Source organism: Marmota flaviventris, chromosome 8, assembly GCF_047511675.1.
Source record: "Marmota flaviventris isolate mMarFla1 chromosome 8, mMarFla1.hap1, whole genome shotgun sequence".
NCBI classification, from domain to species: Eukaryota; Metazoa; Chordata; class Mammalia; order Rodentia; family Sciuridae; genus Marmota; species Marmota flaviventris.
This window is the reverse complement of record NC_092505.1, coordinates 16,636,104-16,650,944: the sequence shown is the minus strand read 5'-3', so window position 1 is coordinate 16,650,944 and position 14,841 is coordinate 16,636,104. Positions and strand designations below refer to the sequence as shown.

Sequence of the window (14,841 nt, the reverse complement as noted above, 5' to 3'; positions counted from 1 at the left end):
GGTCAGACCACTATTTTTAAAATAGATGCCTGGTGTCATCAAAACTATTCAACATTATTATCTTATTTGTTTTCAAAATGAATCTAAAGTGAGTTATTCTGTAAAGCAACATTTTCTTTTTTGTGTTTTTATCATTGTATTATAATTATACATTATACTGAGGTTCACTGTGACATATTCATGTACACACATAATTTACTCTAATTTATTCCCAGTATGTCTTCTTTTCCCTCTCCACCTTTCTCCCCCAGTTCCCCTTTCTCTACTCTTCAGTCTTTCCTTTCTTTATTTACACGTATACATTTTTTCATTGGTGAAAGTTATATATAAAAGTGGGATTAGTGTGGTATATTCATACGTGAATATAGCATAGGGCCTTTCTTCCTCCTTGGTCTCCTTCTCTCCTCTGCTGAAGTCTCTTCTATTTTCATGAGATCCATCCCTGCCTTTTAATACCTTTTTACTTTATAGCTTCTGCGTAGACGAGAGAAGAAATATAGGATCCTTGCCTTTCTGAGTCTGGCTTATTTCACTTAGCACTGTGTTCTAAACCAGTTGCATCTGTTTACCCACAAAGGATTTTAGAACATTTGTAAAGTGGAAGAAAATCATCCATGATTTTGTCATCTCAATTTGACAAATAAAATCTTTACATATTATCTTCCAGTTGCTTATGTATATTTATATCTTTGCAGTCACATACAATGCCAAATGTTTTTCCACTTTGCATTATATCTTTTTCATTCTGCTACATATTCTTCACAGACTTATTGCTATGGTTGCATAAGATTCTACTGATCATTCAGTTATTTTGAGATTAAAATTCTTATTATTATAAATAGGTGTGAGATGGCTATCTTCTTGCACAGAGACTTCTTCGAATGATTTCTTTAGAATAAAATTCCAGAAATTGACTAAACTGGCCGAAATAACATAAATTTTATTGTCTAGAACATTCTATGATATTATTTTCAGAAATAATTGTTTCAATTTAATGAAAGAAAAATATAGCTCTTTATTTTACTTTGTCAGTTCTTTGATAATAGCTAGGGTTTACATTATTTTACATTAGGTTTTCTGTTTTCATACCATGTGAAATTTTTGTTCTACACTGATAACTTACAAATTGAGCTCAATTAGAGTTAAGGTATAATTAAGGTAAAAAATATAAACAACATACAAAATTACATGCTTTTTCTTTTAAGGATAATTTGTAAAAATAGTTTATTTCATTATGCAATTTGTACCACATTAGTATACTGAAATTTCAAGCTTGTATATAACAAAATGTGCCTTTTCATCTTCATTATTCTCTGTTTTTATAAGCATATAGTTAGTCTTCTTTTTCAGATATCTGATATATAATTATTTTGAGTTTATCCATTTGTGTTTATATACTTAATGCGGCTTTACATTTGTTATTTTGCTATATGTTTTTGCATCAAAGTTTATTTTTTCTAAGTTTTTAAGTTTTGTGCAAACCAAATTATCTAAATGTGGCCTTATCAAATAACCCTCAACTTTCACATTGATTTGCTGTGTATTTTAGAATATGTACAATTCTAATATAATGTTCTGGTTCCAAGAGTAAGGCTTTCTTAATATTAAAAATACCTCATTTAAACTACTACTGATTTTAAATGGTTTTAATGTTTGGTGGACTGCAAATCTCATCTTAGTTTTAAAGACAATTTTTACTTTTTTATTGCTAGGTGCAGATCTCTTCTTCCACTCTTCCAGAACCCCTATTCACAAGTCACCTGAGCCCTGCCCAGAGCAGAGTATTTAAACAGAAGCCCACAAAGCTCCTGACAGATAGCTAGTGCCCCTGCTCAGCCACACAAACAGTACTACCTGTTTCTCTTCCACAATGACTAAGATACTAAGAGATATTAGAACTCATTGTTCCCCTTCCTCTCATCAAGACAAGACATCAAGACAAGTCCCATCATATTTTACATCCCTCTGTCCCATCATATTTTACATCCCTCTGTTACTATGACAAGGACAATCTCCAGAATAGGCTTCATTGTAAACTTAACCCAGGAAGCTTCTGCACATCTAATCTGATTGATTTTCCAAAGCTCCTCCACCCACTGGACTGTGCTCAGCGGAAAACAAAGCCTGTCACCACAAAAGTCCCGTGTGTCCCTGTCCCTTCCTTCACCACTCCAGCTCAGAACATGAGGAAGTTCTTTTATGATTGTGTCTGTTTCTCTGGGAAATAAGATGTGATGAAAAGACAACTGCTGAGAGTGAGAAAGGCCCTAAATAGACTTTTTTTTTTTAAGGTTTGAGAAGGGACAAGATTGCCTGAGACAGTTCTCTCAGGGATGGAAGCGAACATCCAAAACACCTTTCTACTCTAACTGAAATCTGATTTTCCACAGCAGGATGGTTTCCTTTGCAGCACTGTCAAATTGGAACTGTTATATTTCTCCCACATCCCACAATCTATAGGGTCAGAACTTGCTCAGAGTTATCTGTGGTCTTCCTATCTATTTTTCCAACTATTGTCTATTTTCCCTCTTTAAAAATCCGAGCTCTTTTGTAACACATATGCCACCAGATTATACTACTTTCTGTTTCTTTTTATTGATGTCTCTGGCCCATCTTGCCCCAAACCCCTATTCATTGGAGACTTAGAATCTGGTCCACCTATTTTTCCTTCCCCTCATCTATTACTGTTTTTCTGTCATTTGAATGTCCATGTAAGACCGCTTTTCAGTCCCCTGACATTTTTACCTTCAATTGTTTTCCTCATTCATGTTATCATCAATGATGGTGCTATTTTGTAAATCTCAGTTTACAAATCTGACCAGTACCCTTTATCTTCCTAGAATGTCCATTCCACCACATCTGGGATTTCATGTTTATAGGTGGCAATTTTAAAAAAAATCAATTTAAATGTATGTCATCTCTTTGCCATCTTCATAAAGTTCTTCTTCATTCAGCTTAGATCTATGCTTCATCACTAAGATGGTTCCTTTGCATCTATGGTCAATGACCTTATCTCTTTTTCTCCCTAATCCTGATGAAACCCAACATTTAGGCTGCCCTTCATTTTTTTTTTTATCCAGGAGCTTAATGTGCCTAGAAACAAAGTACAATCATGCTAACTGATCTCACTTTAAATAAATGATCATTTTCTTAAGAGTGGCGACCCTTGGTATTGCTTGGAAATCATATATACCTTAAGGCATTTTTCACACCCCATTTTCTGAGATGAGTTTCGTGTTTTCTTCTTTGTATTCTACCCTTTGGAGGGAAACTTCCTTCTCATTTTACTGAAAAAAATAGGCACCAGCAGAAGTGAAGATCCTCATACTCTGATCCCCACATCTACAGCTGACCTCATCCATGCACTGCCTGCCCTCTGTTAAGGCACTCTCTGATTCCATCCAAGGCTACCCAGTCTACTGTGTATTAAATCCTATTCCACATACTCATGGACCCTGATTTTCAATAATCCCCTCTACCTTCAGTGTTTGTCAGTTTCCTCCTTGACCTTTCCCATCAGTGTATTTGCTAGAGGAACCAGACACCAGGATCTGGATTAACTAATGGAAAGCAAAAAACCTCTGATTTCATGTCCATCCCACTTTTCTTGACCCATCATATAGCAGGACACTTGAACTTGTTATCTCTGCTTCATCCTACAATACCTTCATAAGTTTATCTGCAGTACTGATTCTATAATTATAATTAATATAATTGCAGAGAAAGCTTTTTCACTTCATGTTTGGGTTCTCTGAAGCAGGTTACTGGAACAGCTTGCCTGGGTGAAGACAACCACATTCCTTCCATCTGTTTTGTTTTCCTCCAGTAGGAGTCGTGTCTTCAAGTTCACAGTCACAACTTTATTACAGAGAACCTCTCTAGTATGAATTTTCATGTATTAAAAAGGTCACATAGGACCTGAACCTTTTTTTTTCATATTAAGTACAATTAAAGGCATTTTCTTCAATATAAATTTCTGGTCTTGAAAGAGGTTTGGTGAGTACTCAGAAGTCTTCCTGTGTCTAGTGCATGTACTAAGGTTGCTTTTGTTTCTGAATGCAGTGAGGCGTATGGAGCGTTGTTTCCCAATGAAGTAGTTTCAAGAGATAGTAAAGATTACAGGCCAGTTGCTTTATAAAATGTAAAAGAAAACGAAATAACTAAAACAAATGCTTTCTAACAGGAGCTAGGAGAATGTGATACAATTGCACTAACACTGCTAAAGATCAAACCACAGAATGTTCCAGTAGACTAGATGAACAATTGAAGTCAGAGTCCCCAGTCCTCAGCTGGCAGTACCCCAGTTAACTAGTCAAACAGAACAGGTTTGTGATTTAGAATTCCTGCCTGGCCAATGAATTTACCCTGAAAACAGCTTTCTCTAATAATCTCCTATGAAATCTCTCCTGCACTTGCCTTACAGGACACTCTTAAGGGCTGACCTGACTCAGTGTACCTGAATTGTGATTTTTGTTTTCAAATAAATGCTATTTATTTTAGTCTCTGGGTCAATGACAACTTGGGTTTGTCAGATACCTTTCATGCTAACGATCAGGCTGTGAACGCCCAGAAAGAACACTACAAACAGGATGTATAACATCCATCTGTCCCTCTATGGTGCTCTTAATTTTGATAATCTGGCCAAGATGAATCTGAATAGTTACTCTTTTTCCTCTTATTAACTGAGAAAAAAACATCCACCAGACATTAAACCAGACATCCGCTAAACATTAAGCACTGCAAATATCTTGCTCCTTGGCAACATTCTCCTCTAGTGTTAGTGACTGTTGATGAAGATTTTGGTCCAAATCTTATGATGATTTTAAAGGGGTAATTTCCCCCCCCCAATTCTACAGTTTCCTTCTATGTTTATCCTTGTGTGTTCTTTTGTTAGGAAGAGACCCTGCCCACTTCTCCAATATCTATCCATCTACCATTTATCTCTCCTACAAGACTCAATACTGTACTTCAAACCTCCATTTTCTTGATGGGATTAAAATCACTTGCTTTCTTTTCTGTTTCCATTTGATTTTTATATCTGCCAATTTTTGTTACGGCTTCACTATATTATTTTCTTTTATATGTGTATCAGCCCAACCTACTTTTCGAAAAAGGGTTAAGATGATCATTTTTCTTTGTTTACTCTGAAGTTTTCTGTGAAAATGTACAACTCAACACTTCTTATCTTCACACTAACTATTTTAAAAATAATTGCAACTAAAGAGGACTCCTGTTTATTCTACCCAATACAGCTGAAAAGTTTAATTTGGGAAGGTCATTCTCCAAGAAAGGGTTAGAAGTGACAGCAGAATGACATTCTCTTCTCGCTGTACAGAGCAGTAATATTCACTGCAGGGTTCCCACTAAGTACTTTCACCATGGGACAAGACATCTTTCTTTAAGTGATGTTCTTCTCATTTATCTGGCTTCTAGGCTGTAGGACTAGACAACACAATGAGTTGGGTTGTTATCTCAATTTTCACAGGGTTAATTAATTAATGTGGGTAAAAGTCTTGCATTTCCACACATGAAAGATTTTGAAAAGCAGTCAATACCATTATGTGTGGTTTCCTGATCCTTTAAATAAAAGCTTAATTAGTGACTTTGAGAAGGAAATGAGAAGTAATCAAGCACATTAGGCTTTTGAAGATCTAGGCTATTTTGCAAGAAAAACACTTCCAGCATGTTCTGTTTCCAGAACAATGCATTTATTGGAATTGCAACATACTGCTATGACCTGCCACTATGGAAGGAGCCACTGTAGAGTTAAACAGGATTCTAGATGCAAAACAGAAACTGCACACCTAAAAAAAATGTGACCTCACTTTAAAATAGTGATATTTTCTGGTTTGATACAAGATTTGTATTTGAAGAAAGATAAAATAAAATATAAAATATTTTATAAAAGTACATTTATTTGATTTAAAATTGAATATAAACTTTTTCTTTTGGTCAAGCAAATGTGTATGTAGAGTAATACTTATGGAGCACTTATCCCTGCCTTCTCTCCAATTAATGTCTCTACTTGATTTTCCTGTGTTCTGTTCTTGGGTTATGGTTTGATTCAGGTAAAAAATTGGGAGATGTGAAGAATAACAAATAGTTTCATCTCTTCTTCTCCTTTTATCCTAGTCCCAACATCTTTACCTTCTTGACAAGTTGGGAATATTTTAAATCACAAATTGTTCTCTGTTATGGTTTGGATATGAAGTTCCCCAAAGACTCATGCGTCGAAGGCTTACCCAATGTAGCAAGGTTCAGATGTAGAGCCTTTGAAGAATGATTGAATCCTGAGGACTCTGACCTTATTAGTGGATCAATACATTGATAACTGACTGAAATACTTAGAAGTAGTGGAAACCACAGGCAGGTGGGGCATGGTAGGAGGAGGTAGGTCACTGGGAGCATGTCCTTGGGGACTTGCTCCTGGACCTTTCCTTCGTCTGCTTCTTGGCTGCCATGAGCTGAGTAACTTTCCTCCACCATGACCTTCCTCCCTGTTTCTGCCTTGAAGGCAGCTGACCATGGATTGAAATATCTGAAACTATGAGCCAAAAGAAATCTTTCTTCCTCCAGGTTTTTTTCCTCAAATTTCTGTCACATTGACAAGAGCTGACTAGCATACTTCTGAAGGGAGTAAAAGCTACATGGACCAGGGTGAAACTTAAGGTCAATTCCATAGGTATTGATCTAAGACTAAATCAGGTCTTGTCATGAGGTGGGTTTTCCATCATCAAGCTGTTTGCTGGATACTCACTATGTGCTAAGCCCAGCATTAGATAATTGACAATAAATATCATATCATTATTAGCTAAACTATATGCATCTTAGAAGAACAAAAGAACCCCGAAAACAAGAGTAACATAAGGAGGACTGGGATGCTGTGGGGTGGGACACATTAGGATCTTAAGAGGGGGATTCATTCAGGCTCCATTAGGACATGATCTTTGACCAAAAAGTTGAATAAGTGAGGGAGGCAGTGACCTTGGTAAAGCTCTGAGATGGGAGTGTGCCCTGTGTTCGGGAAACAGCAAGAGACAAAGTGCACTGGAGCCAGGGTGGGAAGGGAGAGAGGAGAAGGAAATGAGCCTTAATAAATAAAGGGAAAAGAAAGAAAGAGAGAGAGAGAGAGAGAGAGAGAGAGAGAGAGAGAGAGAGAGAAAGAAAGGGAGGGAGGGAAGAAAGAAAGAAAGAAAGAAAGGAAGGGAAGGAAGGAAGGAGACAGAAAGAAAAGGAGAAAGGGCCAATTAATACAGTATTTCGAAAGCCCCAATAAAGAAATGGCTTTTTACATTGGGATAAATTCCTCTAGGGGACATGGGGAGCCACTGGAAGATTGTGAGCACAGGAGTGTGTGACATCTAGGTAAAAAGTCTTGTGCTGGTTACTTTGTTGAAAATAGATCCCTGGGGGCCCAGGGAGGATGCTGGGAGACCTGCCAGAACTTTAAGGCAGTGACAGAGGCGAGGGCTGACAGTGCTGTTCCCACTAGGGAAGTAACAGTTTCTGCTTCTCGCTGCAGGAAGGAGTCAGATACTGAATATATTTTGAAACTACAGCTGCAACATTTTCCTGGTAGACTGTATGTAGAGAAAGAGAGGAATCAAGGGTGTCTTCAAGGTTTTCGGTCTTAACTAAAGGGCTAGAGTTGCCATCCATTGAAATGGAGGAAATTGTGGCTAGAAGGGATTTGGGGAGAAGATCAGAAAAAGAGCTTTAAATATGTCACAGTTGGCATGCTTATTAGGCACACACAGTGGGGAGGTCCAATATGCCCTGGGATAAAATGAATCTGAAATTCAGAGCAGAGGTTTGGATTGGAGATATTATATAACTTTGGGGAAACATTAGCATATAAGTGGTACTTTCATTGCAAAGTCAAATGGTACAGTTAAAGTACGCATGGAAGAAGATGCAGAGCCCCAAGATACTGCAACACGAAGATAGGAGGGAAGAGGAAGAACTGGCAAAGAGGAACTGCAGAAGTCATCATTCCCACATTCATCTGAAACTTGCTCCCTCAAATGAATAGAGAAAAGATTTAAAAAGGAAGAAAGAATTATAGGATTGATGCATAGGGTAGACTATATTTTAAAGGCACCCTGTTTCTTTATTGCAGGGACTTAGAGAGGACTTAAGGGTGAAGGGGAAATTATTTTCTAAGAGTGTGTCAAAGTAAGAATTCACTTGCCTTTTATATGCCAAGTAGTATATATGAAGATTGACAATGAAAGCACTATTGAAATCTCTAGTGCAAAATGCAGTATTTTGTTTATGGAATCACATGTACTTGATAAATTTATATGTGGAGTTTCTAGCAGATTTTCAACAAATACTTGTCAAATTAATAATATATTACCTTTGTTGCTCTTTGTTGAGAATTTTAATATTATGTGAAAGCTCTTCTTTTAGTATAATGAGGACACATGAAAACTTTTTAAAATAATTTTTCTCAAGACATATATGCTATTAAATCAGATACCAGTTTCCCGAGACATGCTTTCTCTGTAATTACCTGTCAGGCTCAGTGGTAGGTAGATGGTGTGTGTGAATTGTCTATTTATCTTCATTCTGGCTGACTGGCAATTGTAGTCAATGAGAGATCCATTGAAAATATGAATACCCTCAAATACAAAATGGATTTTCTTACTTGGGTCTAAATAATCTCTATTCAAAGCTAGAGCTTCAAACTACATTTACTTAGAAATACCCTAGAAACCTGAGATTATTTCACATAGAGTCTTTAATGTTTTTTTTTTCCTCTCTAAGGATTTGAGTCTAAGAAAGAAAATTGGACTCCTCCTTCAGGAGAAGGCAGTTTTTCTCACCAGGGTAGGAGGAGATGGTATTGATGTGGGTGGTTCTGATGACACCCACCCGGGTGCCCCGGTTGTTTTTCATGCACATGCAGACGCATATGGCAATTCCAGCAATGACCCCCATGATGAACACGATTCCAAAGACGATGCCAGCAATTGCAGTGCCCCTAAAAGGACAAACAAAAGCACCTTCGTTAAAAAGGACTTCAAGGATTCTTTAGTCGTTCAAATACAGCTCCATGGCTATAGGACAAGTGCTTCTTTACAGATGTTCTGATGGACAACTTTTAAAAAGAGAATTCCTTGAGTCAGTCAAGCAAACAGTCTGTATTTCAACAGGTAAGGATAAGTTATAAACTTTTAGGGAATCCTCTTCTAGCACAGTTGACCAATCATCATTTTGGTGCTGGTTTTAAGAGTGGATGTATTTATACAACACACAATTCTCTGTGTAGGCAATCTGAAAAGATAATTAAAAACCCATTCTGCTGTGTACCTAAGCAGCAAAGAATCTGGTCTATTGAGAACAGTATGTATGTGTTTAATGAAGACAATCTGATAAATGACATGATACCAAATATGATTTAATATTTATTCTTAATTCAAACTCTTCAGAGGATTTTTTTTAACCACAGAATGAAAAATAAGCCAACATCATATTCGTTAATATTCAAAAGTATAACAAACAAGCATTCCCATTAAAATCAGGAACAACTTAAGCATAACTTCTATTCCTACTCATGCTAATAGTTTTCTCCAAAAAGTTTTAGCTCATGCAACGAAACCATAAATATAAAAAAATGCATGAGATAAAACATTATCTTTATTTGTGGATAATTTGGAGGCAACTATATTCATCTACTAATTTGAAAAGTAATGAAAAAAAATCTATCAAAATGAAAATTTTGACTAGTCAGTATCATTTCGAACAATTTTCCCTAAGGAAAAACAGCACATTTGTATACAAATAATAACAAGGATATTCATCAACATGATTGTAGTGAAATGTTCACAGAACATGGTTAATTTAGTAATAATATGATGAACAAAAAAGCAAGTTTTAACAGTATTTACAGAATAACTGCAATGAGGTAAAACTATATCTCTAAATATCAATCTTTTAAATAGAGATAGAGCAGTTATTTTATAAATATGGGGAAATAAAGGAATTGTCCACTCTGACCTGCATTAGTGGTTTCAGATGAAGCTTCTGGACCCCATTCCTGCTATGTCTTGCTGAACTGCTTTGTAGAACCACTTTTATTTATTTATTTAATTTGTTCTAATTAGTTATACACAACAGCAGAATGCATTTCAACTCACTGTACACAAATGGAGCACAACTTCTCATTTCCCTGGTTGTACATGATGTAGAGTCACACCATTCGTACAATCATACATGTACATAGGGTAATAATGCCCGTCTCATTCCACCATCCTTCCCAGTCCCACAGCCCCTCCCCTGCCTTCCCTGCCCTCTGACCAATCCAAAGTTGTGGAACAACATTCTTAAAGACAGATTCAAACAGAGGCAGTCTTTCAGGTCTTTGCATGCCAGTAAGCTCTTCTCATTAAAAAAAATTAAAAAAATAGCAACCTCTTTTGGGTTTGTGAATGCAGTCTTGTTTCTTATTCTCTGAGGTACTTATGATATATTCACTTAAAACTTGCCTTAATTTTTCTGTTTCCTCTAGCCTGTGTTCCTTTTCATTGATTGTTCATTTTGACCCCTTTTATGTTTGTTTTCCTCAAATGTCTGGGGATTTTTGAATCCCCTCTGCTGTGGTTTACTTCTGGTTTAAATGTGTACCCAGGGGCTCATGTGATAGGAGCATGGTCACTAGTGTTGTGATATTAGGAAGTGGTGAGATCTTTAAGAGGTGGGCATAGTGGGAGGTTGGGAGGTCACTGGGCACATGTCCTTGTAAACAATTAACATGATTCTCCAATTGCTGTCTCTCTTCCTGTCTTATCATGTGATTGCTCCTTCTCAACATGCTTCCATCACAATGCCATCTGCAATGATGTGACACAGTCACAGGAAACTTTGCCAGAGGTGTTTGGACTTTCAGACTCCAAAAGTACAAGCTAAACAAACAATTTTTTAAAAAAGTTACCCAGCTTCAGGTATTTCATTATAGTAATTGAAAACAGACAAATACAGAAATACACCTTCTTCTTCTTCTCCTTTTCCTTCTCCTCCTTCTCCTCCCCGCAAGGCTGAGGACTGAATTCAGGGCCTTGTGTTGCTAGACAAGTGCTCTGCCATTGAGCTAAATCCCCAACCCCTAAATACATTTTCTTTATATATATATATATATATATATATATATATATATATATATAGAGAGAGAGAGAGAGAGAGAGAGAGAGAGAGAGAGAGAGAGAGGCTTTAAATAGGTGCTTGTTATTTCAGTGTTCATGACCAGAATTTGACAGGTGACCTCCACAGATAAAGACCAACTGAGGTCAGTTTTCCTATACCTTTTCCTGTGGGCTGTTCATTTTTCTCCATGAAAAGATTCTCCAATATCAAACTTGGATATCATGCACCTGATTTCCAGTATCTTAAACCTTGAACTTTTGCTGGAAAGAAAATAAACTGTCACAAAATCCTCATGCTTTTACCTCAGAGACCCTGTCTCTCACAATACCATGACTGCTGGATTTTGGGTTTAAGAGTATAATCTCTGAACCCAAATAACCTGCATTCCAACTGGGGAACCCTGAGCAAGCTTCTCAGCTTCTCTATTACTCAGTTTCTGCATTTATAAAATGATAATTTGGAGCCAATCTGTAGAATTTCTTGTCATGATCTTTGTGCTTGTGGATTTCTGTGTTAAAGTTTTTTTTTTCTATTCTCAGTGCTCCCTGGACATCTATTTTATACTTCTTTTTTTAAAATTTTTTTTATTTGTCAATAGACCTTTATTTTATTTATTTCTACGTGGTGCTGAGAATTGAATCCAGTGCCTCACACATGCTAGGCAAGCACTCTTTGACTGAGCTACACCCCAGCCCTATTTTATACTTTTTAAAGATACTCATAATCTTCCACTGCAAATTATTGGAGCCAATCACATTTCACATGATGAGAACTTTCAGATTTTGAAATACAATATGCTGTGTCTTCTATGATACTTGCACAAGCAGCTGGGTAGCATCCTGAGCATATTTATGTTTCTATAATGAAGGTAGGAATATTAACACTCATGGATTAAAGATGGATTCAAAGAGAAGTAGTCTTTCGGGTCTTTGCATGCCTGTAATCTTTCTGTTTAAAAAAATAGTGTCACAGATTACAAAGAGATGGCCAAAAATTCCCAGGATTGTTCTAGTCTGATGTTGCCACCAATAGACCTTGACCTGCAATTCTGAGATCTTCAAATGAACTCGTGACAAGTGAAAGTACAGATAAGGGACTGTGAACCTGTATTTGTACTTTCCACAAGGTATTTTCTGAGGATTTTTCCCTATTCACTTAAAAAAAATAGAATACCATTGAAGATTTCAATAAACTCCTTTAAGATACTTCTACAGGAGTTTTCACTTTGCTAGTAAATTATGAAAGCAGACTATAAGACATATTTGGAGGTGCTGCTATTGGTAATTAAAGAATGTCAGAATCTAGTAATTTATTACATAAATCTTCTCAAGAAAAAGAGATTTATCAAAGGAGATAATTTGAAATAAGAAGATGAATCGTTATCAGGAAACCTTTTTTATTGTAATTTCATGTCTAAATAAGATTAAATTGGAGGGCTGAATTTATGTTCCAGAAATAATCAATAGCCCAATTATTCAGGCATAGAGTTTTCAAAGTATGTGTTCTGGAAGCTTTTAAGATATCCAATTGGGGCATATTTATATTAATTAATTCCTTTTTTAAATAGAAGAAAGTAGAATATTAGTCACATTTTGTTTCCCTGTTGACAGCTGCTGCAAAAGTGTCTGCTCTTAAGGTCAATAATGAAGTCACAACTCATATGTTAAAGCAGTGTTTTTGATTAAATCATGATTTTGGTGTCCTTGATCCTTTGATACCCATTATCAATTGTAAATTAGAGTTTAACACATGGAAAGTATAGAATTTATAGCATTTTTTACTCTGATATCAATTAAAAGAAACAATGGGAAAAAAAAAAACAGGAACCTTCTGTATATAAACAATTTGATTTAGCTAACTATTGGAAAGAGAAACTATTAACTTGAGGAATTTAGCATCCTAAAAACACTTTAGGGAATGTATTTTTTTTAAAGAATGCTTTGCAGGATTTGCATATTTCCTGCCTTTGAAAACTTACTTTGGAATAATTTTAAATTCACAGGAAGTCATAAGAATAGAACAGAGAGGTCTGCTGTATCCTTCACCCAATTTCCCCCAAAGGTTACATCTTAACTATAGTACAGCATGAATGGGAAAACCCACATTGGTGTAAAGAGAGCGTCCAGTTCTATGTCATTTGAACATGTGCTTATGTTCTTATGATCATTACAGCTAACAAGGTTCCAAACTATTCCACCACAAAATACCTCCCTTGGGCACCTACTTCATGGTCACGTCCACTCCTCCTTTCCATTCTCAGTACCCCTTGGCAGCACTGATTTGCTTTCCACCTGTCATTTCAAGAATGTTATATATATGGAATCACATGATACATGGCCCCTAAGGCAGCTAGTTTTCACTTAGCACAATGCTCTTGGAATCCACTCTAGGTTTTAGGTGTGAATTACAGTTGGCTCCTGGATAAGTAGGATTCCATGGTATGGATATCATACCATTTGTTTAATCATTACTTATTGTAGCACCATTTGGTTATTTCAAGTTTTGAGTTTTGCAAATAAATCTGGTTTAAACAATCATGTACAGGTCTCTCTCTGGGTATAAGTATTCATTTCTCAACAATAAATGTTCAGGAGTATGATTGTTAGGAGGTATATTATTTATGTTTGATTTCCAGAGAAAATGCCAAACTGTTTTCCTCAGAGTATCTGTACCATTTCATGTTTATACCAGCAATGTATGAGATCCATGTTTTCTGCATCTGTGGTAATTTCCCTGCATCCTTGGTATTGCCATTATAAGTGCCATTAATTTTTAATTTTAACTGTTTTAATGCTGTGATATATCTCAACACAATCTTTTTCTTCTTCTTCTTCTTTTAAAAGTAGTACTGGGGATTAAACCCAGAGGGGCTCTAGCATTGAGCTGTATCCCTAGAACTTTGAAAAATTTTGGATATATGGTCTTGCTTAAATTTGTGATCCTTCTGTCTCAGTGTTTTAGTTAGCTTTTGAGTTGCTATGACCAAAAGATCTGACAAGAACAATTAGAGGAGGGGAAGTTTATTTTGGCTCATGGTTTCAGAGCTGCATTCTATGGTTGGCCCAATCTGTAGCTCTAGGCCTGAGGGGAGGCAGAACATGATGATAGAAGGGTGTGGCAGAGGGAAACAGCACGGGACATGGCAACCAAGAAGCAGAGAGAGTGCTCCTCTCACCAGGAACAAAACAGAACCCCCAAAACATGCCCTCAGAGACCTACTTCTTCTATCCACACTCCACCTGTTTACAGTTGTTGTCCAGTTAATCCCTACCAGTGGATTAATCCATTGATTAGGTCATCTCTCTCATAATCTAATGACTTCATCTCTGAACATTATTGCATTGTTTCACAAATGAGCTTTTGGGGGACGCCTCATATCTAAACCATAACACTCAGTGCCTGCTCTTAAACTCAATAAATGAAGTTGCAACTCACACATTAAAGGAGGTTTTTTGATTAAATCATGATTTTGGTGTCCTTGATGCTTTGACACCCATTCGAAATTGTAAAATTAGAGTTTAACACTTGGCAAGTATAGAACTTATAGCATTATTTACTGCGTTATCAATTAAAAGAAGCAATGAAAAAACAGTAATCTTCCTGTATATAAACAATTTTATTTAACTGTTGGAAAGAGAAACTATTAGTTGAGAAATGTGGCACCTTGAAAACATTTTAGGGAATGCATCTGAACAT

At 36.4% G+C, this 14,841-nt stretch overlaps 1 protein-coding gene across 1 annotated transcript in view; it reads right to left on the bottom strand.

Moving 5' to 3' along the window:
* The window catches only part of Cyyr1 (cysteine and tyrosine rich 1), a 105,996-nt gene that overhangs the window by 5,270 nt on the left and 85,885 nt on the right, over nucleotides 1-14,841 (bottom strand). Inside the window, exon 3 of the mRNA XM_027929001.2 lies at nucleotides 8,829-8,986. Within this exon, the coding sequence (XP_027784802.2) occupies nucleotides 8,829-8,986 (158 nt within the window). The remainder of the gene's footprint in view (nucleotides 1-8,828; nucleotides 8,987-14,841) is intronic.